The sequence below is a fragment of the Embiotoca jacksoni genome, unplaced genomic scaffold, assembly GCF_022577435.1.
Source record: "Embiotoca jacksoni isolate LCO1_2020_lvr unplaced genomic scaffold, fEmbJac1.0.p SCAF_24, whole genome shotgun sequence".
NCBI lineage: Eukaryota > Metazoa > Chordata > Actinopteri > Embiotocidae > Embiotoca > Embiotoca jacksoni.
In genome coordinates this window covers 2,382,144-2,408,196 of record NW_027185375.1, presented here as the reverse complement: position 1 = coordinate 2,408,196, position 26,053 = coordinate 2,382,144, and the positions used below count along the sequence as shown (strand labels likewise).

At 41.5% G+C, this 26,053-nt stretch overlaps 1 protein-coding gene across 10 annotated transcripts in view; it reads right to left on the bottom strand.

Moving 5' to 3' along the window:
• Positions 1–26,053, bottom strand: part of ehbp1l1a (EH domain binding protein 1-like 1a) — a 47,656-nt gene that overhangs the window by 3,222 nt on the left and 18,381 nt on the right. For 3 of the 10 annotated variants that reach the window (XM_069159020.1, XM_069159021.1, XM_069159024.1), the window contains 23 exons: positions 25,463–25,597; positions 25,194–25,337; positions 22,516–22,740; positions 22,235–22,294; positions 22,045–22,150; positions 18,991–19,275; positions 14,968–18,822; positions 14,819–14,884; positions 10,282–13,397; positions 10,137–10,191; positions 9,732–9,941; positions 8,847–9,398; positions 6,112–8,418; positions 5,740–5,896; positions 5,303–5,469; positions 5,175–5,223; positions 4,557–5,066; positions 4,398–4,437; positions 4,204–4,247; positions 3,877–3,988; positions 3,618–3,717; positions 1,736–1,809; positions 612–726 (listed from right to left, as the gene is read on the bottom strand). In XM_069159020.1, coding sequence (XP_069015121.1) covers positions 612–726; positions 1,736–1,809; positions 3,618–3,717; positions 3,877–3,988; positions 4,204–4,247; positions 4,398–4,437; positions 4,557–5,066; positions 5,175–5,223; positions 5,303–5,469; positions 5,740–5,896; positions 6,112–8,418; positions 8,847–9,398; positions 9,732–9,941; positions 10,137–10,191; positions 10,282–13,397; positions 14,819–14,884; positions 14,968–18,822; positions 18,991–19,275; positions 22,045–22,150; positions 22,235–22,294; positions 22,516–22,740; positions 25,194–25,337; positions 25,463–25,597 — 12,484 coding nt within the window. The other 7 variants (XM_069159023.1, XM_069159022.1, XM_069159026.1 and 4 more) reach the window with 7 other exon arrangements.

Here is a 26,053-nt window from a genome sequence, read left to right as displayed (position 1 = left end):
GTCGGCACACCTGTCTGTCTGTCGGAGAGAAATCTTTCTGACCATTCTTGGTGTGTCTCTGTGATGTATTTCTACACATCTTCGTGAATACATTTCACCATGACACAACTGCTGTGCCGGACGGTAGCTGGTAGGAGCAGCGTTAAGGCCCCCCCCCACAGAAAGGGCTTTTTTTTCCCCGTTCATCTTCACTCCCAACCTCCCGACCTCCCGACATGCGCAACCACTACTCTGCTCCCGTTGCAGTTTCTCAGTGGATGAGGGGAGTTAACGAGGTGACGAGGCTGCATCCTATTGGTGCTAGAGGCGGCAGCTGATGCACGACACGTACGACGTATGACCGGTGACCCGTGTGTTTTAACCTTTGGGCCCGGGAGACCAGCCTGCGTGGCATGTGAACTTGCATTTTGATATTCGTTTCAGTGCCCATTTAAACAGGTTGCAGCGGCCGTACATCCTTTTAAAAAAAAAAAACGTTTTGCGCAGTTCCCAGTAAAAACGCAACGGGAAAAGGTCTGTCAACGTGTGAACCACCAGGAACTGTTGATATAGTAAATGTTGCACGTGGACTTTAATCTCTCTCCAACTGGTACACAGTGTGCGTGTCTCACCCTCTCTCCTTGGTGTCCATATCGTGGACCAGTTCGTCCCTCTGGTTGACCAGAGACACCAGCTCCTGAAGGAGCAGCTGCTCTCTCTGTTTGTGGGCCTGAGTTTTCTGCCACTCTGCATTACGAAGCAACAGGAAGATACAAAACAAAAAGGTAGAAGTGAGGCAGAGGAGAACAGTTTCAAGAAGAAAATATTTTTTAAAAAAATGCGGATCTACGATGTAAGGGGAGCATTTGAAAATAGTGCAAGTAAAAAAAAAAAACCAGTGTTCAGTCATAGAATGTAATAAAAGAGCAACGTGAAATAAATCGATTGTACGGGTTGTGAGGTTCTGCTGCCACGGACGGCCTGCTGGTGAGGAAGTCTACGGTCCGTGCCTGTTTTGTTTGTGTGTTGTGGATACTTTTGCTCTGTTCGCCAAATAAATGTTGGTGCGATTGCGCACGAAGCTACGTTTTCAGACACCACATGTCAATATGAAAACTCATCCTCGGGTCTGACGGCAGTGTTTGGACAATTCCTCTACTTTTTGATCCCATTCCAGTCTTCTGTGTGTCGTTTTATGTAAATTGCAGCGACGTCCAAGAAATGACCAAAGGGCCATTAGTAGTGCACCATCCCATCTCCTGCCTCCTTCCAAAAAAAGGCCCTGATTGTCTTTTAATGAGAAGGCAAATCTTCCTTTGGTGTACATAAACAGTTCCTTCATGAATTGGCAGGAGTAGAGCAGGATATACAGTCCTTGTGTTGAAGAAGGGTTTTGTCCTTTTGAACTGTTTTTTTTGGTTGTTGTTTTTTTAAAGGTTTTTCTGCTCAGAATATTCCATACTTCAATCTATCATTCCCAGAAGGCTTCTTATCTCACATGCTACACTCACTTCGAAGTTTCAGTATCTATTGTTACAAGGAGAAGTTATATGTGTGATTCGGGAGTTAAAATAGCCACGGATCTACAGTCACACGTATTCAAAGGCACTTTTCTCAGCAGACTTACACTCGGCAAAAAGCTTGGGAGCTTTGATAATTGTTGCATGAGCAAGGCTGCGATCTGAGCATCAATCCACAATCAGAGTTTTGACAGAGTGTCAGTCTAACATTGACTGTGTATGAAATAATGTCATACCTTCCATCGTCATTATGTCCCTCAGCTCTTTGTTTAACAGCTCGAATCTTCTTTCCAAGTCTTGTTCTTCCAGCCTGTCAATCACGGGACATGCATTACAACATGCGAGACATTTGTGTTGACAGAGGTCGTTTGTCACGTGGATTCAAAATGAACATACATAGTTAAGATGTCCCATTCAACTTCTAAAGAAAAAGTACTGGTGTGTTCCCTCTGTCTGATATATTCAATTATATGACGTCATTTGTACATTATCAGAAGTGAAGTATCAGTGTGTGGGCAGCATGTTCCTGTTGCTGCTGCTGCAGGTGGTGCTTGTTTCAACTACTTTATATGCAGTTTGCATACAGTGACACCAGATAAATCTAACGGGGTGGTAAAATGATAACTGGGGTAAGGAAGAAGAGACGAAATTGGGTACAAAAATGTGTTTTCAGTTTTTGGACTTTTTCCTCTAATCTTAAAATATAATATATAATTTGAACATCTATTGAAATAAAACCCTGTAAGAAGTTTGGAGGGGGAAAAAAAAAATCTCTATTTGCTGGCGCTGTTAACAACTCATACATGTAAAATGCGACCCCAACTACACACTACTTTTCGTAAAGTAATTGTGTCAGAACGTCAGAAAGCCGAAAAGGTTGGAAGCCACTTGTTTAATCTTGAAAACTGTGTTGTATTTTACAATGTTTTCTAATTATCTGCTGTGTCAAATCTTGATCTGAGAAGTAACCAAAACTGTCAAATAAAGTGAAGTAGAAAGTACCGTAATTTCCGGACTATAAGCCGCTACTTTTTTCCCACGCTTTGAACCTCGCGGCTTAAACAATGACGCGGCTAATTTATGGATTTTTCCCGCTTTCACAAGCTTCATGCCGCCAAAAAACTGAGCAAAAAAACACATTCTGTGACGGTGCTCAGTTTTTTTGGCGGCACGAAGCTTTCATTAGACCAATGAAATTGCTGAACGGGTTAAGGTGAAACAATGTAAGTTTTTAGTTTACTGTTTAGATTAAATCGAGCGCGCTCAAACTTCCCATCATTCTGATTACGGTAGTCATTTTGTCACCCTCATCATGGCAAAGACACGAAGAAATGCATACGATGCAGCTTTCAAGTTGAAGGCGATTAGATCTGGCTGTTGGAAAAGGAAATAGAGCCGACTCAACACAGAGAGAGCAGACGGCCGAGGTGTTTCAACCGTGCAGATCCGACTGAAAGCCAAAACAATCGCCACCGTAATGAAGTTTGAGGATTTTAGAGGTGGACCGTCGTGGTGTCTCAGATTTATGAGACGTAAAGGGCCTGTCCATCAGGGTACGGACGAGTCTGTGTCAGCAGCTCCCTCCCGACTACGAGGAAAAAGTTTCAAACTTCCGCAAATTCACTGAGCATACCATTGGCCCGCACGACATCATAAATATGGATGAGGTTCCTCTGACCTTTGACCTGCCTCTCACTCGGACTGTCAACAGGAAAGGCGAATCATCCGTCACGCTGAAATTTTTATTTTTGTTACAAGCCGTGTTTCGTTAAAGTCTGTGTAAAGTTCATTTGTTTCAATGTACCGGTAGGCACCTCGGCTTATAGACATGTGCGGCTTATTTATGTTCAAAATAATTATTTTTTTTAAAATTCAGTGGGTGCGGCTTATATTCAGGTGCGCTCAATAGTCCGGAAATTACGGTAATCATTTCCTTCTGAAATGTACAGGAGTACAGGAAGTATAAAGCAGCATCAAATGGAAATACAGAAGTACAGAACAAGTACCTCAAAACTCTTCTAAAGTACAGCATTTGAGTAAACGCGGTCACTTTCGTTGTGAATGATATACGCTTCATACAGCACATATTCTGCACACGCAGCAGTGTTGATGTCTTACAGTAGTTGCAGATGGTCCTGCCTCCGGATTAAAGCGTTCTTCTTGTTGACCAGCATGAACCATTCCTGAATCAGCCTCTCCTCCTCCACCTTGTCACTGCCTGCAGGATGAAATCACATGACGATGACCCCTGTCTTTGTCGTTCTCTCAACATTTCATCATTTGTACCCATAAATTCCTTTTTTTTCCCCTTATTGTATTATTTGTGATCTGAAATTGCATTTATCGTGCATCCATCTGCAGCCACCAAGTTCTCTACCTGTTTCCAGTAGTTGCCTGAGTTTCCTCTCCACCACTCCGGCTCTGTTATCAATGTGATTTTGTTCTGTTTCCAGGGCTTCTATCTGATTCAGTACATACTGGCTGGGGTCCTGGGTATACACACACACACACACACACACACATGCTGTAGCTATATAGCAGTAATGGTACATAATAAAATAAAATTAATGAGCACATAACCAATAATCAGAACAGAAAAATGTGCTTTGGGTAATTGCCAGGCCTTAAATATTTGGACACAGTTTCAGCTCGGAAACACTTCCTGATTTGTTCCCACAATAAAACAAGATGTTGCTTAACTGACCAGGCCATCTGGTCTTCCCTCTTCAACCGCAGACTCCGTTCCCTCTGCAAGACCAATACAGCAATAAATCAGGCAACCATAAACAATTGTAAAGCAGTCCAAATTTATCACATCCAATTCAAAAAAGTATCAAAAACAATGTAAAGTTATAAAAAGATTATTGAATGCAAAGAAAAAAAAACTCAAGAACTCACCAGTTTCTGACTTCCTCTGTTCCTCTTGCCCCGCAACAGCCTACAGAGGCAAAAAAAAAATAAATCCTCACACATTAGAGATAAGTAAAAGAGGAGGAAGGTAACAACGAGAGTAAAAAAGCATAAAAAAAAAACAAGAGCAGCAGTAAGGCATCATACCACTGTTATTTCTCCTTCCTCTATTGACCCACTCCTGCGTTGTGACCTACGCTTCTTGACCAGATCAGCATCTTTGACATGAGAGAAGCCGGACTTTGACAGGAAATGAGTCCTCGGCGGTGCCACCGGAGATTGAGCCCCACCGGCCCCAGCAACGTGCAGCCGTTTGGTCCTGGGAGGTGGAACCACGTCCCCACTCGTTTTACCGTCCTCTGTCGTGCTTAGGCCCCCATTCGTTTCGAGACTTACGCCTTCCTCCTGGAGCCTCTGGGTGCAGTACCGAACGGCGGACTCGGGGTCGTCTTGGGCCTCTCGGTCTGCTGCTACTGCATAGCTGGACTCGCTGCTGTCCTTCTCTATGTGAAGCACACTGAGCTCCTGGCCAGTGAAATGAGTGCGGATCTGGTTGAGGTAGGTCATGACGATGAGGCGGTCAGGCACCGCAAGCAAGACCATGTCTGAGGGCTCCATCAACCTGGAAATGCCACGTTCAGCAAAGCCATCAAAGGCCTGAGATACATAGAGAAATAGATAGATGGAAGGATTATATTAGGACTTACCAACCAACATTCATGCTACATTGGTAATTTAAGAAAAGGATAACAAATTGCTAATCACCTTCTTGTTGTTGAGCTTGATGTTATATGGGTCCAGCATTTCATAATTACTGGAAAAGCACAAAAGACGATAAAATAACCACATAAACGAGTGTATGCAGTTCGACTTGCGTGTTAACTGTTTCTTACATCTCTTCTGGGTGGAAGTGATGTAAGATGGCGCAAAAGGCCAAGCCATTCCTCCAGGAGGTGCTGAAGTTGGTGATCTTCACTCCTTTGTGGTTCTGCGTGATGCCCTGACACCATTCTAGAAGAGACTGACTGGACGTCACCAAGGTGGGACTGGCTGACAGGCTCTGGAACAAACAAAAAAAAAAGCACATTACTAGAAAATGATTGGAAGTGAAAATTTGTTCTAGGACACGAGAGAACAGGATCCTTCTTGAGCCATCAAATGAGCTGGTAAGTGAATATAGTGAATATAGATCATTATTACAGTTGAGGTAACTGGGATTTTTTTTTGGCCGCAGAAGAATAAAAGATTGGGTTTCTTCTGTCCAAGCAATATATTGCACACTACATCATGATCAATCATGAATACACAACTAAGGGCAATTTTAACCTACGTCTGCGGGTCTTTTCTGAGACATTGCTGCTTCATCAGCTTGGTGGACAGCGGCAACTTGTGACTTGCTATCGTCTAAGGAAGAACCACTCAAACGCTTCTTCCCACGAGGCACACATTCAGGATGACCTGAGGATTCCTCTCCTCTCTCTCTTTGCCTGAAGAAAAACACACAAAACAAAGCAAAGTGATAATTAAATTCCAGTTTCTTTAAAAAATATTTGTTCAATAAAACAAAACTCCTGTTGATAATTTTCCCAGACCATGCTGCTAATGACACCGCATACATAGATGATGTTAGATAATTAGAAAATATGAAAAACTAATGAAACCCTCCCCCCCCCTTACCTTAATGTGTATTGACTAATCTTACCTTTGATTTTCTGAACAACCTGCAGCTACATCTATAGACACAAAGCCAAAGTCCAACTCTTCGTCCCTCATTTCCTTCCTCATGTATACTTCCATTAGTTCATTGTCTTTATCATCCTCTATATGCAGCCAGTCATCCGGAGAAGAAGCAACAGTGGAAGCAAGCGACCTATTAACCTCTGCTTCGAGGACTTTTTCCATATCGTCCTGCTCAGACAAGGCCTCTGTGGCCTTTTCTGCATCATCTGTCGCAACAGGTTCATCTGTAAAGGTCCAGCCTTGAATGATTTCATCCAGTCCCTGGTCAGTATCTTCTACAGGGTGTGACTGAGTGAATTCTTCTCCCATTGCTGCTAGCACTTCCCTTTCCAACCGTAATGCAGCGTCATCCTCACCTTCGATCGCAACGAAGCCTCCTTCAGAGATCACACTTGCGTCCAGCGATGTTGAGCCTTCCCTTGTTTCCTCGCTAGGGACAGTTGTATTATCTGGGTTTGTCTGAGACACTTCCACTTCTACGGGGAACAACTTGTCTACAGGTGGAGTGCTTTCTGAATAAGTTGCACTGAGGCGCTTCTTGGCCCGAGGCAGTGGAACAGGCAGGCTTGGCTGTTCATTCAGTTGGATTGCTTCAGGATCAGTAGTATCAGCCACAGTGTCTGGCTGGCAGGAAGGTGGTGAGCAACAAATTGCAGTGTCATCTGGGAACGAATCACTGAGACGTTTCTTAGCTCTTGGTTTTGGAACAGGCAAGCTTGAGGGTTTGGATCTCTTTGCTGAAGTATCACAATCCTCTACTTGAACTCTGCTCTCACCGGTGAATCTGCTTTTCCTCAAGCGTACTTCAGTCACTTCTTTTTTAGATGTAGAAGGTTGATCAACTGAAGGAAGAGGGAGAAGGTCCTTACTCTGTGTCACCATGGATAAATCTTTAGTTGTTGAAGGTACGGATGAAGGACCCCCTTGTCTTGCCTGTGCTCCTTCTCCACTGGAGGCCTGAGGTGATTTCCCTGTAGGTGTAAAATCGTCTGGGAAGGAGCTACTAAGACGTTTCCTCGCACGAGGCCTCGGGATAGGATTAGCTGTTTGTTTGTCCTTTTCTGTGTCTGCTATCACTGGTGCATCCTCTGGTTTCTGAGAAGACGAGATAGTGGACACATCAACAGATGTGTCACCAGCTTTTGTTGACTGCATTATTTCTTCCATATTACCCACTGCAGTGCTGTCAAACTGGACTGGTTTTACAGACTCCTTATTTGCAGTATTAAAATTCTGTGCCTTTGTCCCCTTGTCACTATCGCTTCTGCCAGATTTTCCAAAAGGCAATTTCTTGACATGTTTTGGAAGACCAATCCTCTTGATGAGCGAAAGTGAAGAAGTTTGCTCAACACAAAATATCTCTTCATCTTGCTTTGGAGTGATGCTGTTAATTTCTTTAATTTTTGAGGGTCGAATTATGTGAGAAGAGGCCTGGACAGATGTATTTGTGTCTTTCTTGGGCGATCCTTGAGAGGTTTGTTCTGTGTCCTTTGAGCAGACCATTTCTGTGTCTGTCTGTAGAGATGCCCTCCCAATCAAATCATCTTCTTGAGGAACCTTTTGAATGACGCTGGTTGTGTGATAATTTCTTTCGGTCATTTGTGAAGGGATCGCGTCAGTAGCTGTTTGTCTGGCAGTGTCAACGTACAGTAATGGTTCAAGAGCACCAAATACATCAGAGCTTCTCTCACAATGTTGCTGAATAACAGGATCAGTATCCAAAGCAAAACTAAGTTGGACTTTCAAATCTTGTTGGTCGTGAGTTATTGGATCAGATTTCTCTGTCGAGACACACACCGGTATTTTGTCCGGGGCAGTTTTTTCATGAGTTGTAGGTGGAAAACTACGATCTCTTCTTTTCACACGAGGAGGAGGAACGACATCCACGGGTATCTCCACTGATTTAGCTCCCTCTTTGTGTTTATGGTCACCTGTGTGAGGTAATACTTGAGTGGTAACACTTTCTTTGTCATGACCAATCTGAGCACTACCGTCTCCTTTGACAGACAAACCATCGCATCTTTGTTTGTGGTCTTGATCACACCCTTTTTGTTGAAGTTCTTGAACTTTTCTCTTCTGCTTTCTGCCTCGTTGAGGGACAACAAGATCAGCTTGTGGTCCAACTGGACTAATGCTTTGATCATCTGACGGTTTGTCCAAGAGTGCATCTGAGTGCACCTCTCTATGTTTAGAAGCATCTGGAAGTGACTCCTTTGATGCAGGCTGCAGGGAAGCAGCCAACATTTCTTCCAAGCTTGTTTGTTGGGTGCTTGAGGAAAACAAAGGACAAACTTCAGAATTGGCCTTCTTTGATTTTAATATACATTTGTGCCATGCACACTATCTCTAACCAATGATTAATTAATCTACTCGACCAAAAAGACAACCCAAATCTTGCTACGCAACGTGAAAACACAAAGAAGCATCATTTCCAATATTCTTCTTTACATGCGCACTATAAACTAAAACATCACAGCAGCATAGACAAAGACAGATATTATCTTAGTTTATAGCACCGTTTCATAAAAAAACAATATCAGCATTCCACATCACAATACCAGTTCTAGCTGTTACAGAGAATTGACCATCACATTTTCCTCAGTAGAAAGCACTCAAAAGCAGAACGAATAAAAGTTATCTCCAAAACTGCAGAACATGTACACACCGTGCAACTAAACAAAGTCCAGCAGCACTCACCCTTTGTCCAGCTGAGGAGAAGACAACACTGCTCTAACCTCATCCTGTTCTACCTCGGTCTGGTGCCTTGCTAGTGAACTTTCAACGTACACTGACGTTTCAACAGAGTCCTGCCCTGTGAGCCATCTCTCCGTGGCATCCCGTTGGTCAAAAGAGGTCTCTTGTTCATCTACTTGCTTATCATCCTCCTTTGATATGTCACTGATATCTGCTTCTGTCAATGGCGGCCATTTCTTCATGCTTGCGCAACTTAAAAGCCCATCCACATCTTCAGTAGTTGCCGATGGAAACACAGACTGATCATCTACCAAGTTCCACATGTAAGGCTCCACAAAGGTTGGATATTGAAGCCTATTTTGAGTTTCAATGTCTTCAGACTTGACCTCTGCTTTCTGTTCGGGAGCAGCGCTATCCATGAAATGTGGATAAGACTCATCTGAAGGAGTCTTTGTCTTGTCTGTTAGGCCCATAGAAGACACAGCATTGGGTCGGTGATCAACTTCACCTAAAGCAGAGCTAGATGGCCCCAAAATGGATGCTACTGTTTCATAGCTATGAGAAATGAATGGATACTGGAGTGAGTAAATGAAATCTGGAACCATGCAAAAATTATGTATTCAATAAACAATGAATTGCTAATTATTGAAAATGAAAATTAAAGAATAAAGAGCAAACAAAACATAAGTATTGAAGACTAAATACCCATGCAAAATGCAGTCCAGTTTTTACTTTTTTCCAAACTAAAATCTGCAGTGAAAATATAATGACTTTAATCTATGATAAAATAGACCATAAAATATCAGTATCCATTTAGGATTACCGACAATCGATCCACGCTACGGTGCATGCCTCACACTATTAGTTTCAGACCATTCTTAAGCTTACCCTTTGTGGAAAACACCCACAATGGCCTTTACTAATCCAGACTTCTCTTCCCCCTTTGCTGACAAAGATGAATCTGCTTGTTTTTCAGGTATTGTTCCCTCTGCCTCCAATACCTCCCAACCCAAGACTCGCACTGGCTCTGATGTGTCCAATGATTTCTTCTTCACTGTTTGGGTTTCCACAACTGCAATCTTCTCAATGTGTGATTGACTGAGGATTCAAATATATAGGATTTTTCAGGTGTGAGCCACAGGGCTCATACAGCATCACAGTAAAATCTATAATGAAATACAGCCTTCACAGAAATGCTGAATTTACCATGCACTGTAAAGTCATAGTTTATTGGCCCAAACAGTCCATGTTAGGCAAGCAATAAACTGCTCTCACAGCAGCTCTTTTACTTACCCATTATCTGTGCAAAGTTCTATGTTTTGCTTTTCTCCGCCTTTGACTTTCTCCTCTGAGATAAGAGCAAACAAATGAAAATATGCAAAAAGGAACAAGACTAAAAAGATAAATTTTACCTCAATCTCAACACAAAATTTCTCACCATATAAAAGTTCTGTGCTGGGTTTGCTGACAGACGTACAGGGAGCACCAGGATTTCTTGTGTCCACGAGAGGTGACTGTGCGTGGGTCAATTCTTGTAATGTATGCTTTTCTGTGGAAGAAGCCAGTGGAACACTTGTTGTTTCTTCCTCTTTCTGATTCCATTGCAAAATACTGGGGAACCCAGGAATTTGAGCCAGATGTGGACACGATTGAGCCATTGCTACCATGTACTTCATTTCATCTTGTTTATGATCTTGGTTTGCTGGAAAATTTGCAATAAGAACCTTTTCATTCTGCAGCCTCTCCAACAAGATCATGTTGTGATGTGTCCTTGTTTGTATGTATACACATTCAGAGGTAAGCATTCTTGCTGATGGCAAGCCTGGGACACGTGAAACACATGGAGCAGATGTGTATATGCTGACCATATCTGGTGGCCTGTTTACAATTTCAGCAGAAGGAAAACCACATGCTCGGGCCTCTTTTGGGCAGGATGTCACTAATGTCACCATGTTTTTTGTGTTGTAACAACTTAGCTGGTCCTGTCCATTATGTGTTATGAGCGTTTCTGCCCTCTTTTTCTGAGGTTTCATCAAAATTGGTGTAGTTTCACTTTGCCACCCTGTGCTTGGGATTTTAGTCATGGATGCAAATCCTTTGATACTTGAAGCACTGGAGCAGCAAGGTGCAAAATGGATCATATTGGGTTCAATCTTGGATTTGGGTCGAGGTGCAGATGGAAATCCAGGGGTCCTGGATGCTTCCGGGCAAGATGGTGCGAAGGCTAACATTGTCTTCATGGTTTCTTCTTCTTGATTTTGACAGTCTATCACAAAAACTGCCTCTTTTGGAGGATAATCACACAAAGTGTGAGGATCGAAAAGCCACTGGAATTGTAAGACTCCTTCAAAGGATGCAAATCCCGGGAAACTGGATACTTTGGGGCAAAAAGGTATGAGACTTAGCACATTGTATCGGGCAGCAGATGGGAAGCCTGGAATCATTGAGGCTCTTGGGCAAGAGGGAATCAAAGGAAGCATGAGGTTTGGTTTGTCTATGTGAATTGGTGAGTGGTTAATCCTGAACTGAATATTCTTTTGTGGCCTGGAAATCAAAAAACCCCACTCAGAGGCCCATCTTTCTTCCTTCTGCCTTTCAACTGATGCAAATCCAGGTATAGCAGAAATTAGGGGGCACAAAGAAAGGAGGCTGACTACATTTAGACCATAATATTCAATTTTGGGATATGGAACAGATGGGAAACCACGAATACTTGACACTTTGGGACAGGATGGTACAAGGGAAACCATTGCTTTCATTGCTCTCTTATCTCTTTCAGATCTGTCCATCAGTGACACTTGCTCTTCTTTAATTTTTCGTTCAAACAGTGGCTCCTTGCTTATTGTCCATGCTTTTAAATTACGAGATGATGGAAATCCTGCTATTTGCGAGACCTTTGAGCATGAGCTTGAAAGACTGACCATATTTGTCATGTCAACAACAGTAATCATTTTGGCATTTGGTACAGAGGGAAAGCCAGAGACGTTGGATTCTCTTGGGCAACTTTGTGCAAGAGAAACAATTCCTTTAAGGTCTTTGTCAGCTATATTTGTTTCCTCTAGTATTAAAGACACTTTAATTTGCCTCTCCCATAATGGCTGATGAACGATATTCCAGTCTTTGCTGTTAGCTCTCTGGATTGATGGAAAACCAGCCATACCAGACACTGTTGGGCAAGATGGAAGGATATTGACCCCACTAGACCAATTATGGATCATTGTAGGTTCAAGAGCAGATGGAAATCCAGGAGTACAAGCTATTTTTGGACAAGTTGGAGCTAAAGCTGGCATGGCTTTCATTCCATCATTGTGAGGTCTTTCTTCAATCATGACTACATTGATTTTTGGCTGCGTTACTGTGAAGGGTTTGTGATCTGTAACCCAACTTTCGCTCAAATGATGCTCCAGCATTGATGAAAAGCCTTCAATTTGAGAGATCTTCGGACAAGAACCTAAAATACTCATGTTTTCTGATCCATGTTCTACTATGGTTGGCTGTGGAACCAAGGAAACGTCTGGTATGCAGGGATGCTTTAGGCAAGTTGCTACCAAATCTCCCACTTGTTTAATGTCATCCTGTTTTGGTGAAACTGTCATGGTGCAAAATCCAGGTTTCATTTCCTTTTCTAAAAGTGGTTCCTGCTGAAATACACATGATCTATCATCATTTGTGGATGGTGAACAAGGTATATTGGATATATTTGAACAAACTGAAGAAATAATATTCACACTTGGTCCATGAAAAACTGAAGTGTGTTGTGGGAACCCTGGATTTCTAGCCTCTCTGGGACAAGATGGTACCAGTAGAACCATTTCATTCTTGTCATTTTGAAGTATTTTTGATGCACATGGTGGTAATATTTCCTTCTTTTGTGACTCTTTCTCCCAAATTAACGTTTGATCTGTAAGCCAGTGTTTTTCTTCAATTAAAGGCAAATTGGATGGCATGCCAGCAATTCTTGTCATACTGGAACAGGTTTCCATGAAAGTAAATGGTCTGTTGTCTATTTCAGGCTTCACGTGATGTGGCACATATTGTGCACAAGGACAGGAAGAGTTTTCATCCACCATTTGTTCTACTAGATCTAAATGTCCCTCTAAATCAAGAGCACATTCGGTGGATGTAATTTCATCATCCATTGATGACTTATTCCAAGTAAACCCACTGTCCAGAACAGATCCAATTGCTTCTTCAGCAATAGTAGGGGATTCAAAAGTGCCACTGACTGTTGGGTCTATCGGCAACTGGTGTACCATCCCAGCTTCTGTCTTTCTCTTCATTTCATCATCATCATCATACAACAATGGAATGTCTTTTATCATATCCATCTTTTCCTCTGATGCTTTTCTAGTTTCCTCCAGAGTCGCCCTTGGTAGCTCCTCCCATTGGATGACCAGCTCCGTAGGACATTTTGTTGAAGTCCCCTTAGGTAGCTCCTCCCATTGTATGGTCCTGTTTGGAGGCTGTTTACGTAACTGCTGCTCAGCATCATTTATTTGGACTGCACCAGTGACAATTTGGCACAGTGGCTGGAGTAAAACCATATTTTCATCTCTAAGGAGAAGGCAAATACAAAGTTATAGTCAACATGTACTGCAGGAAGATGCCAAATAAAGCTTTATCATTACTGTGTTATTGTTTTGAAAATAGGTATTTTAGTTTCATGCATGCAAATTCACTACAGCCCGACTGATACTAGATTTTTGGGGCCGATGCCAACACCGATATTAGGGAGTAAAATAAAGTAGAAATCGCCATATCGGCTGATATTCTTTATATAAATATACTTTATAGACAATATAATATTGAAAACATTTTTTGCAATGATCCCTCAAAAATGGTTATCAAATATTTTAGTCAATTGTGACAAAGATATCCAGTGGAAGCAGGTTATTTTACAGTTTACTGTCTACACTGACTTCAGTGCATTGAAACAGTAGACTTTACAAGAGAATTTAATGATTATAAATAACTATTAAAAAGCACAATTTGGACAATTTCTAATATCTTTTTATCCATTAATGTTCTGTAAAAAATATTTCATATCGGACCAAACAATCGTCCGGAAAATATATATCGATCGGGTAATCAAATTCAGCACTCCAAACTTACGCCAGTCAGTATTAAAAAAATCTCCACCCCTTAGAGGTACAGATTTTCACACCATCAACAAAAGATCAAGCCAAACCTTTGCATAGGTTAATTGCACAACAGTCATTGTAGCAGCCACTGCTGTAAAGCAGGCGATTTACTGGATGGCTCACACAGATGGGGGGAAGGGAGGATGTTAAAAACCTCAGTGTTGACTTAAGTCACTACCTCCAAAAGATATTTAGAAAGTCTTCATCCTTAACAGAGAGAACTGTTCTCTAAACAACTTAGTGTCTTTTTCTGTCTGACTTCCTGCACCTAGCTTCATGGTGTCTCTTGCCATTTTTATTTAGTGATATTTAGTTATTTAATTTGACATAATTTACCTATGAACAGCAAGATATGCAGCCTAGCTCAAGAGAACCCAATGAACTAAAGCCATGCAACACGCATCACTACACTGATGCAATCTGACATAAGCAGAGGCCAAGTATTATTCTCTCTCACCTACTCTACCTCAATCAAGCATACCCTTGACCCACAGTACTATGACGTGCAGTAATGACATCCATTGACTCTACTGACAAAAGGTTTATTTGACTCCTCTAAGGGCAAGAAATCATGACCCTCCATCTTTTTCTTTGGCAACAGTATTTCCCTTCTCAGTATCTTTTTGACCCATCGGGATGTAACAATTTCAAGATGAGAGGGGAAAACTGTATAAATCTAGGAACCACAGGGTAACACAACTCCACAAATGACACACAATGAATACTGTACAAAATAGGTCTTAAATGAGTCGGCCAGATAATGTTGAGATGCAAATGTATTATTGTAAAAGTGCATCACATCATTGCATCACAGTGCAAAACAAGACAACCCACCTCTTCCTAACAGTCAAGAAGAGTGGCATATCAGGAATGGAGTGCCACATTCTGCAATGCAAGTTTCTGAAAACAAATTGAAAAGCCAATGTTTGAAAAAGGAATCCACTAACAATACTGAGAGAACTCAAACCCTCTAACTCACTCACCCTTTTTCTAGAACAGCTACATCTTCCTCAATTGGTATCCAAAAGCCCTTTTCATCTTTATACATCTCCAAAGGTGAGGACACGTAGGATTTTGTTTTCTTTATGTCAAGATCTGATCTTGTAGGCCTGGCCTCATCCCATAACATCTCAGTCCCATCAAGTCTAGAGCATAGTTGATCCATTTGGATTTTAGAATCTGATGATGGACGGTCTTTGACGCCTGCCTTGACGGGAAAGGTTGATGACTCGATTATCATTTTTTCTTGCATATCTTCAGGTACACCTTGGCTCGGGAACATAATTCGAATGGATCTCTCTCTGGCAGAAACCTTACAAAGGGATGGTTCTTCCAATGACAGCTGATGGCTCATCACGTTTTCTCTTTCCTTTACAATTCTTTTTGTTCCTGACTTCACAAACAATGGAGTTTTAACCGGCCACTCCTGTCCTGAGAGGTGCGCATGTGTTGATGGTAACCCAAGAATAGACGCTTTCTTTGGGCAACTTGGCACAATATTTACCATATTTGGAAATTGTTGAACGTCAGGCAGTGGAACCGCTGTGAAGCCAGAACTGAGAGCAAGGTTTGAACATGAAGCTTCAAGAGAAACAATTGCCTTCATTATTATATTTTGAGGAGAATCTTGCATTTTCATCTTCACCACTGGCCAGCCAACTTTGGAATCAGAAAAAAGTGACACTGTTGAGGGGAAACCAGCGATTCTTGACTGTCTTGGACAACTTGTCATCATATGAACCATGTCTGGATTTGCAATACCATCAACAACTTGGGGTCGTGGGGCGTCTGGAAATTCAGCACTCAGAGCTTGTTGTGGAAACGATGGAGGCATATTCATCATTATTTCCTTGTCTCTGTAGGGCGTTTCCTTAAGTGTAAAATCCTGATTAAAAACTGCATACCCTCTATCAAAAGGGTTTTCCCAAACTGCATCCTCTTCCACATCAAAGCCATTAAAATCTTTTGCACTATGTTTTGCTGGTAGACATGGATCTTTACTTTGTTTTGGGATGGCAGCTAAGGAATTTAACATGTTGGGAGCCTCTTGCATTGATCTATGTCCAGCCTTAGAGGGTATTCCAGAAATATTAGAATGTTTGGGACAGGCAGGCAATATTGATGCCATAATACTAACCACTGCATTTTCTCTAAAATACATCACAGGGTTATGTATTACTGATGATTTTCCTGGCTTTGTTAATGCCCTTTCAAATACTGGTCTTTTTATTACACTCCATTCTCTTTCATCAGACTCACTGTGGAATATAGAGGGTAATCCACAAACTCTGGAATGTCTTGGAGAAGTAGGTAGCAGATGTATCATACTTGGTTTATCTGCCAAAGTCTGCCCTTGCACTGATGGAAAGCCTGGGATACAGGTTGTCCATGAACAGGAGGGTAATATGGACACCATATTTCCAATCATATGACCGTCAAGATAGAGCACATTAACATTACCTGAATGTACCCTAAATGCAGAATGTTCTCTGGGGAGTAACAGAGACTTTCTTTCCATGAGCCACTCTAATTGTCCCGTGGTGTCTCTAAGTGGCATTCCAGGAACTCTAGATTCCTTTGTACAACTAGGTAGTAAACTCACCATAGTTTGGCCATCTGCTAATGTCAGCTTCAGAGCAGAGGGAAACCCAGGTACTCTAGCATTTTTAGGGCAGGAGGGTAACATGGCACACATACTTTTAGACTTGTTCTTATCAAAACACATAACTCCAGTTATAATCTGCCTTTCCCTTTTAAAGAGTGGCCTCTCCCACAGTGGACTTCTATAAGTAAACCATTCCTTGCAGCTGGACAAGCCAAGTTTTTGTCCCATCTTTGATGGCAAACCAGGGATTCCACTATATCTAGGATATGAAGGCCTCACAGTGATCATACTTGGTTCTTGTCGTGGGGCAGAAGGTAAACCAAAGAGTTGGGCTTTTTGTGGGCAACTTATCAGCATATTTACCATATCCTTAATGGTTTCTGCATTATTCGGTATCCACTGAACAATGTAAGCCTGTGTATTCCTTTTAACTGACTTGTTAATTAATTTCCTCAAAACATGCCAGTCTTTGTTCTGTGAATTGTCTTGATATCGAGAAGGCATACCAGGAGTTCGGCTCTGTTTAGGACACATTGCAACAAGACTGACAATGCTGGGCATTGGCTTTTGGATCCCTATGGGGATTTCCACGAGACAAGGACACGAGGTCAACATTTCCACTGAACTGACCATTTCTTTTAGGTATAGATCATGTTCAGGACCTGGAATCAAGACTTTACCATCAGACAATGGCTGCTCCATTAAAATATGCCCGATTGGAACCAAATCTTTACATTGAGCACCAACTGCCTCCTTAGAGGTTAAGCCAACGAATCTGTTTTTTCTTGGACTGGGTTCTTTGTGTGGCACAGAAGGAAAGCAGGGAATGGTTTGCCTTTGAGGGCAAGATGGTAACATATTAATCATGTGTTTTATGAATTCTTTATCCACATGTGACTTTCCCTGAAGTAGAACAGGATTACTTTTTAATTGCCGATCACAAATTAATTCCTTCAAAATATTCCAGTTGTCATCAAACGTCGCAACTCTTTGCCTGACGGGCATCCCTGCAATCACTGTTTGTTTGGGACATGTTGGTAAAATCCTGGTCATGCTTGGGGTATTTGAAGCCTTCTGCAATGGTGCAGAAGGAAACCCTGGAAAACTGTTGTTTCTAGAACATGTGGGCAACATGGCCACCATGTTTTTAATATTAGTACCACTGACAGCTTGTTCTTGAACACAGGGCACATGGGAAACATGTGTTTCTTTTATCTGCAGTGGCTTTTTCCACAGAGAACACCTGTCCCAAACATTCTTTTCAAAGTCAGTCACTGATCCAGCAGAAGCTAAACCTGCAACGCTGCTAATTCTGGGGCAAGTGGGTAAAAGACTAATCATATTTGGCTCATGTTTCAAAGTGGATGGGAATCCAGGAATAATGGTATACCTGGAGCAGGAAGATTTTATGGTAACCATTTCTGCAATTCCTGCACCACCCTCATAAAGTGAACATACATGATCTGAATGCAGGACTAATAGCAAAACCCTGCTGGGTAACTTCTGAAATAATACACTCCTATCATCTGGCCACCCTATGACTTCTGACTGATGTAAAGACAACATTCCAGGGATTTTAGAATATTGTGGGCAATTTAAGAGCAACTTGATCACACTTGGCACTCTTACTGTTCCTTCAACCTGAGGTTCAGGCTCTAAAGTGGACGGTAAATGAGAAACTGACTTTCCTTTTCGACACAATGGAATACGATTTCTCATAGATAAGTACGCACAGTTTTCTTCTGAATTGATTGCAGAGCTTGGTAGCACAAGTTCCTGTGCACCCCCTACATCTCTTTGACACAATGGTCTCTTATCCTTACGCCATGCTACATTTTCAGTTCTCCTTTCCTCCATACATTGCTCTGAGTCCAAACGCACAACAAAGTTTTGTGGGGAAGAGGATGCAAAATTTACATTAGTTTCTTGTGTCTGTTTTGATAAATCCCCTGTTGTGGGCTGCTGTGCTAAGAGAGAATCAAAGTGAGAGATAGGTCTCGAAGGGACTTTGTTGGAGGCAGTTGTGTTGCATGTCGTTTTCTTATCCAACACAGGTATCGGAACAGCAGGGTTGCTTTTTAGAGTGTTTCTTTGTGGCTTCTCCCATTGTGAGTTTGTCACAATAGACCGTGCTTCAGACTGACGCTCTGGTGTTTTGTTTATCACCGATGGAGGAAAAGCAGAATTGGCATCTGTGACACAAGATGACACCGAGGCAGCCATGTTCTCATTTCTGAAGGAGTAGAGTACACCAAAGAATGATGTCAGAACAAAAAGACTGAAACGCTTAAGAAAGCTTTTAAAATCTGATGTTATGATGATTTACTTTTACATTGCTTGTGTTAACAGAGTAGACAACAGAATAGGGAGGATTCGACTAACAGCACTCTGCCACACTTACCCTAAATCCATAGTTACGGCTTCTTTTGTATCAGCAACCTCTATCCTGTCTCCTATCAGTTTTGTGTCAGCGGTTGTATCGGTCTGAGGCAAGGGTAATAAAGGTCCCTGGAGTAATCTCGAAGTAGGTTGTGAGTTGGTAGGAGAAATGGGTATAGGTTGAGCAGGCTCTGGTTGGGCATCTGGATTCCCTAACTGCATGGACATCTGGGAAAAGTAAACTCTTGGTTTGATCAGTGGCTCCTTTCTGGGACTAAGGGTGAGAAGTAAGGCCATACTCTCAGGTCTGAGGGGCAAACAAATGTAGATCAGAGTTATGACGCAAGAAAAGTCTTCACCGCAGTACCATCGAGGCCAAATACAATTTCCAGTGTATAGCTTACAGGCAACTATGCAAAAGGGACATGGAACTACATAAAATACAAGTTGCAAAAATGTACTGCAGCATATTCAGACCAGACATTCAACGACCAAATAAGCCTTTTCGAATAAATCATGAAAAGCATGATGTTTGACCAAGTAGCAGAAACCTTTCAAAATAACACAGAAAAGGTCAGTCACTTGCTACATGAACATGACTTTGACTCACTTGTTTTTCAAAGTCAACATTAAAAAAAATCCTCTTTAAACTGCCATATGTTAGTCAGGTTGTTTCATGCACAGCTGCGCAAGCAGTGTGATCGTTTTTTTGCAGTGCCGAAACAAAGCCACAGGATTATTAAAAACAGTAGAAGCTGCACAACAGAGGCTACCAACTTCTTATATCTAAAAGCTCCTTCAAGCGTTTCTTTAATGTTTGATTTAATAAAGCAGGCCATCAAAGCAATTTCAAGTTATTTCCACTGCTGGTACATGCTCTACTTTACGTTACAACTTTGGCACCAGGTACTTTTCAGGATTTCTATTTCCACTGCAGATAGTACCCCCTCAATGTGGGGTCGTTACTATAGCAGCACCATGTGAAACTAAGCTGACATAATGTGCAAAGCCACACAGACACTCTTTGGATCCTTTCTGCACCCCATTAACTGACCATAACGTGGTTTTGCGCATTGCCAATAACCAAGTACTTTGGTGAATTAAAAAAATGTGGCTGCTAATGTAGCTTTGCCAGTTAACGATGATGGGTTTTTACAGGGTTTCCCATGTCGTGTACGCATGGACGCAGGGTAGGTGACGATTCTCTCTCACTGATCGGTGGTCTGCAGTTTTTTCATGTCATGTTTCAGTATCAGTATAAGTTTCGCTTAGAACCTCGGCGGAGGGGATACAAAAAAATAGTACCAAGTATCCACAACAACAAAAAGCCACGGAGCCATTGAGTTCCACAGGATTCTGTGCAAGGTCCGATACTTTTCACAATATACATGCACAGCATACATTTCCATGAGCAGTAGTTTTCTAACTTAGACAAAACTGACATTATCATATTTTTCTGTTAACTCCTAAGACACTCACAATCTAAACATATAGTTACTTTGGATGGCATTACCTTGGCATCCATTACAACTGTGATGAACCATACAGGTTATTTTTTTATCAAGATATGTCTTGTAATTCACATGTAAGCAAATCTCTTGGGCAGCTTTCTTTATTCGTGCATTATTATAAAAATCGGGAACATTCTGTCTCAGAGCAATGCTGAAAAATTAATCCATGAATTTGTTACTTCCAAGCTGGACTATTGTAATTCCATTATCAGGATGCCACAACAACTGTCTGAGAAGCCTCCAGTTGATTCAAAATATTTGCAGCAAGAGTACTGATGGAATTTAGCAAGAGGGCTCTCTTGCTAGGCTGGGTTTGGGAGGCAGACACCTCTTGTTTCTCGTTTTCATGTATTTGTAGTCTCGTAAAATGCACATATTTCAACATATTTCTTATTTTTCCTATTTCCTTTGGATTCTTTGCCCGCAACGGGCAGCAGCAGTGGCATCAGTATGTGGGTGAGCGTGGGAATGAGAGGCTATTCCTCATGTGCTTTGGACAAAGAGCTCAAAATAATGCAGCTATCGACCAACATAAACAACATGAGGCTCTTAACAGCATTAAAACGGGCAACATGAACCAATGTTTGTTTAAATGGAGAAACTTGACTATTACTGGAAAAAATATAATCAGTCACTGCAAATCTCTTCTGTCTTTGATCAAAATGACACCAAAGTTGCCAAATTAACAGTAGAAGAGACCAATAATGTTTCTACAAAGAATTGCAGTCGTGACAAAATAGCGTATGACTGTTCAGTTAGTTTTTTCCATATATAATTACAACACAAACATTTTTGGCAGTAACACACGTGCAGTGTGATTAATGTTTGTTGAAAATTATATATCTAAAGGAAAAATGTACCCCTCTGTACTCAAACACTGTTGGACTCTATGAGAGACTTCATGTCCCCATATTTTGCCAAAAATCAATTTAAAATTCTTTCAAATATCAAGAAAAGTATACAATCATACATATGCAAGATTATCAGCTTTCAGTAATACGTGTTTTTTTTTTTTCTTTGAGTTGTTCTGTCCACATGGAATGGGGACTCCCAGTATTGCTAAAAACTTCCTCTTTATCAACATCTTTATGAACAATTTTTATTTGCAAATCCCACAGACACAATTTAAATGCTGAGCATCCATCAACTAACCTGTTTAAAGTCCCTCTTAATGAACAATTACAGAGATTTCCTTAACTGATCATTTTGCCTTGTGTTGTTAAAATTGTCACTTTTATTGCTCTTGAGTGTCAAAGGATCTTTATCAGCAAACTAAACTTTAACTAATCAATTCCTACTAAGTCACTCTTTACCAGCTTTTCTGTTCCTTTGCAACCACATCATATGCTCCTCATTAGTAAAAAAGAGTTTCCTTTCTATCCTCAGTTGTTATAAGAAAATATTTCTACTTCCAATACACTTGAAACACAGCTCTGACACCATCACTAGTAACAGTCTCGGAGTATGTGGGGATTCAATTATTCCTTTACAGCCATGCAGACCACACCACACGTTTAGAAAGGCCAAACCTGTTGAAAAGCAGCCTTCTTTTTTTATTAACTCACCCTGCTGACGCCTTGACGACCTCGATCCCAAACGGCGTGTCTCTTTTCCATTCTGAAGCTCGGGACTGTTCTGGCCTCCAGCTGGCCGGAGGTCTGGGCTCAGGAGCTAAACAATTTACAGTGGCATGAAGTCAGCCATGTAGTCGCAGCATGCGGGCGCGACCACACCGAATTCTTTGTTCATGCTCACTTGTCGGTGATGTAGATTGGTTATCCTCTTCCCTCAGCACGCTCAGCTGCCTCCTGAATTCTACAAAGAAAGAAAAGCACAGACAGACAACAGACAGATCAACCTCAAAGTTGACGCCCATATGCCACCACACCAGCACAGCAAGTACAATGTATATTTTACCCATCAAGCGTTTACAGTAGTTGCTTTAATAAAATAAAACTACCAGCAGGGGGAGACATGTGCTCGTATATTGGATAGATTTAGACACTGACTCTAATCAGATCTTTTTGGTTCTGTACCTGCAACTTGCTCATTGGGACAGACTATGGCAGTTTCAGATATGTGAGGCTGAGGGGGAGGAAGAGAAGAAGGCCGAGAGAACTCATGAGCAGAGGAAGGAGTTAGAGAAGAAGGTGAAGGGGTCTCTACTGTAGGGGGGACCTGCGCTCTCCAAAAGGGGGCATATCCACACCCTCCCGGGGGTTTCTGATCCAAAGACTCTGCCGTGGGTGGAGAGGATGAGGCTGATAGGGAGGTAAAATAAGGAGGGGAGGGAGAAGACAGAGAAGTGAGAGGGAAAGCAAAGCAGTTTAAGAGATTTATTTTTTTTTTAAAAACCTCTAGTGCCTGTTTTATAAAATATAGACAAGGTGTTAAACTGAGTGTTGTTTGCTCACAAGATGGATATTAATTTCATACCAAAAAATGTGCAAGAATGAAAGTTGAAAAGGTAAGCAGGGTTTGTCTTTTACCACTTTAAGACAATATTCACAGAAGGACATGCATGTCTGGATGTGGACTTACTGTCAACAAATCCTGTGGAACAACCAGAATTAAGAATGACTCCTTTACAATCTCAAGCTCATTACTGTGTACTATGTAAACCTTTAAACAGTTCACAAATATACAGATTCATTTTTAAAAGGTCAGTCATTTCTTAAAACGGCTGCTTAATGTAGTGTTTAACAAAAGTTACTCAAACAGGAGAAACAGCAGCAGATTCAACTTTGGTTCTCTAGTGAGTATTTCTCACAGCAGGAAACTGTATGTTGAGATAAAAATAATCAGCAACGAGTGTCTTCGTGGTAATGACAGACAAACTGCATGCAGGTGATAATGCAACCTGATATGAGTCAGTTAGTGCAACTGTGGCTTACTGTTGTGCTTCAATTCACACAAGGGTTAAGGTTTTGATTGACACCAAACTTTTTTGTAGGGCTCAGTCATTGATGCTCTGACTCAGCACGTGGGATTTGTTGACAATGTGAAAAGTATGTATCACTCGGCTGACCCTTAAAAGGAGTTGTATTTAAGAAATTATGTTTGAAACTTAAAAAAATTCACTACATCCACGCTTGGTAGACGCTACAGGGACCGACGATCAGCTCCTAATGTACACAGTGCTGTAACAAGATGGGATTCAACTCTTACGAGTTACACCTTTAAAGACCTGGGTGCCACTAAATGGTTCATGATCAACCAGTCAATCACAAAGACAATGCTGGTAGATCGTACACCATTCAAAAAATGTATCCCTCCTCTCTGTGGCATCTGCCACTTGATTGATATAAAGAGTGACGAGTCTGCTGGTGCTGAGAACTCTGGTACATTAGGTTACCACAGAAACAAACTTATTACCGAAATACAAAGCAAGCTAATGGACAGCTTCACTGAGTGAACCAGCAACTGCACCTACCAATTCAAATTCATATGTAGCAAAACAGGAATATTACAATTAGTGCAGGGCCAAGTAACAGGCTGAAAACTTTCTTGGTCATGTCCTCATCACAGTGTTTGCCTGATCTGTCAAACAATAGACTCAATGTTTCAGGATTTTATTTTTTTAAATCTTTTTTAATCTCTTCGTAAATCTATTTTGTGTGTATATGGAGGAGCCTGACTCCAATTACAATGACTTTGTGCTACACAACAACTTTAACAGCAAATTCTTGCAGAGATTTCAAGAGCTGCAATCGGTCAAAAGGCAGTTTCCTTTTTCAGTTTCAGGAACTTCCAAAACATCAAATCTGAGCTGGAGAAGCAAGCAAAGGGATGTGCACAGCATGATAGTGCGTGTTACACAGAGCAGATTGAAAATGCCCAGTCAGACTTTGACAAACACAGGAGACGACACCGAGGTTGATTCTCTGGCCTAAAAGATTGGCGAGTCGAGGTTTTGTCTCTGCAGGTCGAAAATCCGTTAGTCACGGGCCTATGATGGAATAAAAATATTCAAACACAAGGAAATGTGCAACCTCATTCACTGCCTTTTCAACTCGAGTTATTCATGTGAATCAGCCAAGTCCAAAAGCTGTTCCACCATGACTGATGATCATTTTAATGCCTGCTACAGACTAGCTACCAGCAGCTACTGCCTGGGTTATGAAACTCCGGCTGACTCTATTTAGTGCAATTCATCAGGTTTAAATCTAGAGTCTATCTAGCTGTGAAGAGTCCATGTATTAATGAGAGATTTATGTTTATGTATTTTCAGCGATGGGATTTTTTTTGGGGGGGTCAATCATGTTTAGCTGATCAATTTAAAAAGTAGCTCACAACCCAATGTGAGGACACCCCTGATTTAAGCTGTCATGTAGATTTTTATAGACACATCTCATATGATGAGTCTATGCAAGTTATTTATATTGATTTTTTTTTTCTGATCCATGCAAACTGCTTGCAGCATTGATAATCAGTAAGGTGATTTACACACAGCATGTGAGCAATATTAAGTCAGTGAGTCCCACTTTTAACTCGGCTTAGGCTCTCTGAGAGTACATACATTCTGTCTTGTGTCATCTATACGCTGAATCAGTCGGGATCAATCAAAGCTACTTATTAGTAAATCAAATGTTGGAGCAGCAGAACGGGTTTAGATAAGGACAGAGAAAATAAATGAAATGGAGACGAGTACAGCAGGCTGATCAACAATGCAGTGTGTTAGTCTTGAGTTGGATTAAAGGCGGGGCAGCATTACATGAAATCTTTATTCTCTGCTTTTTCTGTGGCACTGGAGGTTGTCCAGGATCTTTGGCAGATAAATGCAGAAACTTAGGCGAGTGAGCGGGCTGTGCTAGAGGGGCCTGAGATTTAGGAGGCCTCCATTCAGTCTGCCAGGAAGCTGGAAAAAAGAGGAGAAGGGAAGAGAGTGCAAGAAGAAACACCAGTAAAGGTAGAGTAAGTGGGAAATAGCCTGTGACAGGATGAAAAACACCTGCCTGCTCTACTGTATCTCTGCCCCTTTACCTGTGTCAGGGGCAGATGGCAGACTGGTGGGTCTGGTGCGGGCAGAACCTGACTCCTGCACAGAGATTTGGCGAGTTTTGGGCCGCCTGGGAGCGGGAGGTAGTGCAGGTATCGGAGGGAAGGAACTTAGAGAAGCTTAGGAGGAGAAAGGAAAAAAAAAAAGGAAGGAACAGTTTGTGTGGCCAAAGACCAAAAGAAAAGAAAAATAAGAGGATAGGAAAGACAAATGGTGGGAACATTGTAAGGCCATATCCAGAAAGGATTATATCTGTAGGTGAGGTGGGGTGATTTTAATAATACCCATCCTAGTGATTTTAATCCATTCTAGAATGTATTAGAGTAATTTTTCACCCTCTTGTAATTTAAATCCACATCCTTGTATTTTAAAGCACCTGTCTGAGTTTTATCCTTTTCCTGCACTTTATGAGCCATTCAAAGTATGCCAAATGACTTATAGCAGCTCCTGTTTGTAATTCATCAGACAAGAGACAACTACCACTGGATTACTCAATCAATTAAATTAAATCAATCGAAGACTTAAAAACATGAGGATTCTCGGGCAAGAGAGTGATTTTGTAGTCAGATTTATAG